General features: G+C 40.5%; 1 protein-coding gene across 1 annotated transcript; it reads left to right on the top strand.

The window, feature by feature from the left end:
- Nucleotides 1-707: 707 nt before the first annotated feature.
- On the top strand, nt 708-1,580 carry LOC118978272 (olfactory receptor 4A5-like; the record flags this gene model as incomplete). The annotated part of the gene is made up of 1 exon (XM_037033639.1): nt 708-1,580. A coding segment is annotated over exon 1 (870 nt), but the record flags the coding sequence as incomplete, so codon positions are not given.
- Nucleotides 1,581-1,584: the final 4 nt, after the last annotated feature.

Genomic DNA, 1,584 nt, shown 5'->3' with positions numbered 1-1,584 from the left:
TTAAAAAGCTGATAGTAAAAAAAGGAGCAGAAAAATTGCTGACAGTCTCAGAGTCCAACTGAGTAATTGCTTTATGAAACAATGTGCTAATAATGTCATTTTGGATACAGTACTGTATGTGAATATTTAGTTAGATCTATGAAGACTGAATATCCTTGAGACATAAAGTACTGAATACCTATAGCAACTTATCCTAGTATTGAGTTTTTCCAAGAGAGACATTATTTTTGATGCTACATCAATTATAAAAGTTCTCACCACAAATACTACCAACTCAGGGGACTGACTTCATGCTGATTTATTTAGAGAGTTCTTTTTTTTGCCACCACCAAAGAGTAAGTCATTGTTGACTTGTGTGCCCAGGACTGACAGTTGAAATAAGGCTCTATTAAAGATACAACTGGCTGTGGGGCCTTTGGTACTTTTCTGTCGGCAATCCACTAAGACATACAGGGAAAACTGATTACTTGTAGCCCAAACAGAATCATTTGAGGAGAAACAGAATTGTCAAAGGAAGGTGCAAAAGGATATTAGGAAGAAGAAGTCATAGATCTTCACCAAAGGTTTATAGTGTGTAAACCCCTGTAGAAAATAAAATAATGAATACGTACACCAAGATATAATGAATGTATTCAAAGAGTGTTCACCATTTCATTACAGGTCCCTTCCCCTGACCTCCTATTCTGGAAACAGGCTTTAGAGAAGACTAAATGGGACATAGTAACAACGTGACAGAATTTGTCCTCCTGGGCCTCACTCAGGATCCTGGGGGCCAAAAAGCAGTATTTCTCATATTTTTACTCATTTACCTTGTGACTATGGTGGGCAACCTGCTCATTGTGGGGACTGTTCTTGCCAGCCCCTCTCTGGGCTCCCCGATGTACCTCTTCCTTATCTATCTCTCACTCATGGATGCATTATATTCCACTGCCATTTCACCCAAATTGATCATAGACCTACTCTGTGGTCAAAAGACAATTTCCTTCTCAGCTTGCATGGGACAGCTCTTTCTGGAACACCTTTTTGGAGGTGCTGAGATCTTCCTGCTGGTGGCCATGGCCTATGATCACTATGTGGCCATCTGTAAACCACTGCACTACATAACCATCATGAATAGACAGGTTTGCATCCTGCTATTGGTGGTGTCCTGGGCTGGAGGTTTTGTTCATTCTGTGGTTCAACTTCTCTTTGTGTACAACCTCCCCTTTTGTGGCCCCAATGTCATTGACCACTTTGGCTGTGACATGTACCCACTATTAGAACTTGCCTGCACTGATACCTACTTCTTAGGTCTCACTGTGATTGCCAATAGTGGAGTAATCTGTACGGTCGTTTTTATTAGTCTACTAACATCCTATGGAGTGATCCTAAATTCCCTTAAAACTCACAGTCGGGAAGGAAGGCGCAAAGCCCTGTCTACCTGTGGTTCCCACATCATAGTGGTTGTCCTCTTTTTTGTTCCCTGCATTTTTATGTATGTTAGACCTGTTTCTAACTTGTCTGTTGATAAATTCATAAATGTGGCTTTTACTGTTATCACTCCCATGTTGAATCCTCTAATATACACTTTGAGAAATTCAGAAA

The sequence above is a fragment of the Sturnira hondurensis genome, unplaced genomic scaffold (genome assembly GCF_014824575.4).
Source record: "Sturnira hondurensis isolate 20B ecotype Veracruz unplaced genomic scaffold, ASM1482457v3 Scaffold0021679, whole genome shotgun sequence".
NCBI lineage: Eukaryota > Metazoa > Chordata > Mammalia > Chiroptera > Phyllostomidae > Sturnira > Sturnira hondurensis.
This window is presented reverse-complemented; position numbering and strand designations above follow the sequence as displayed.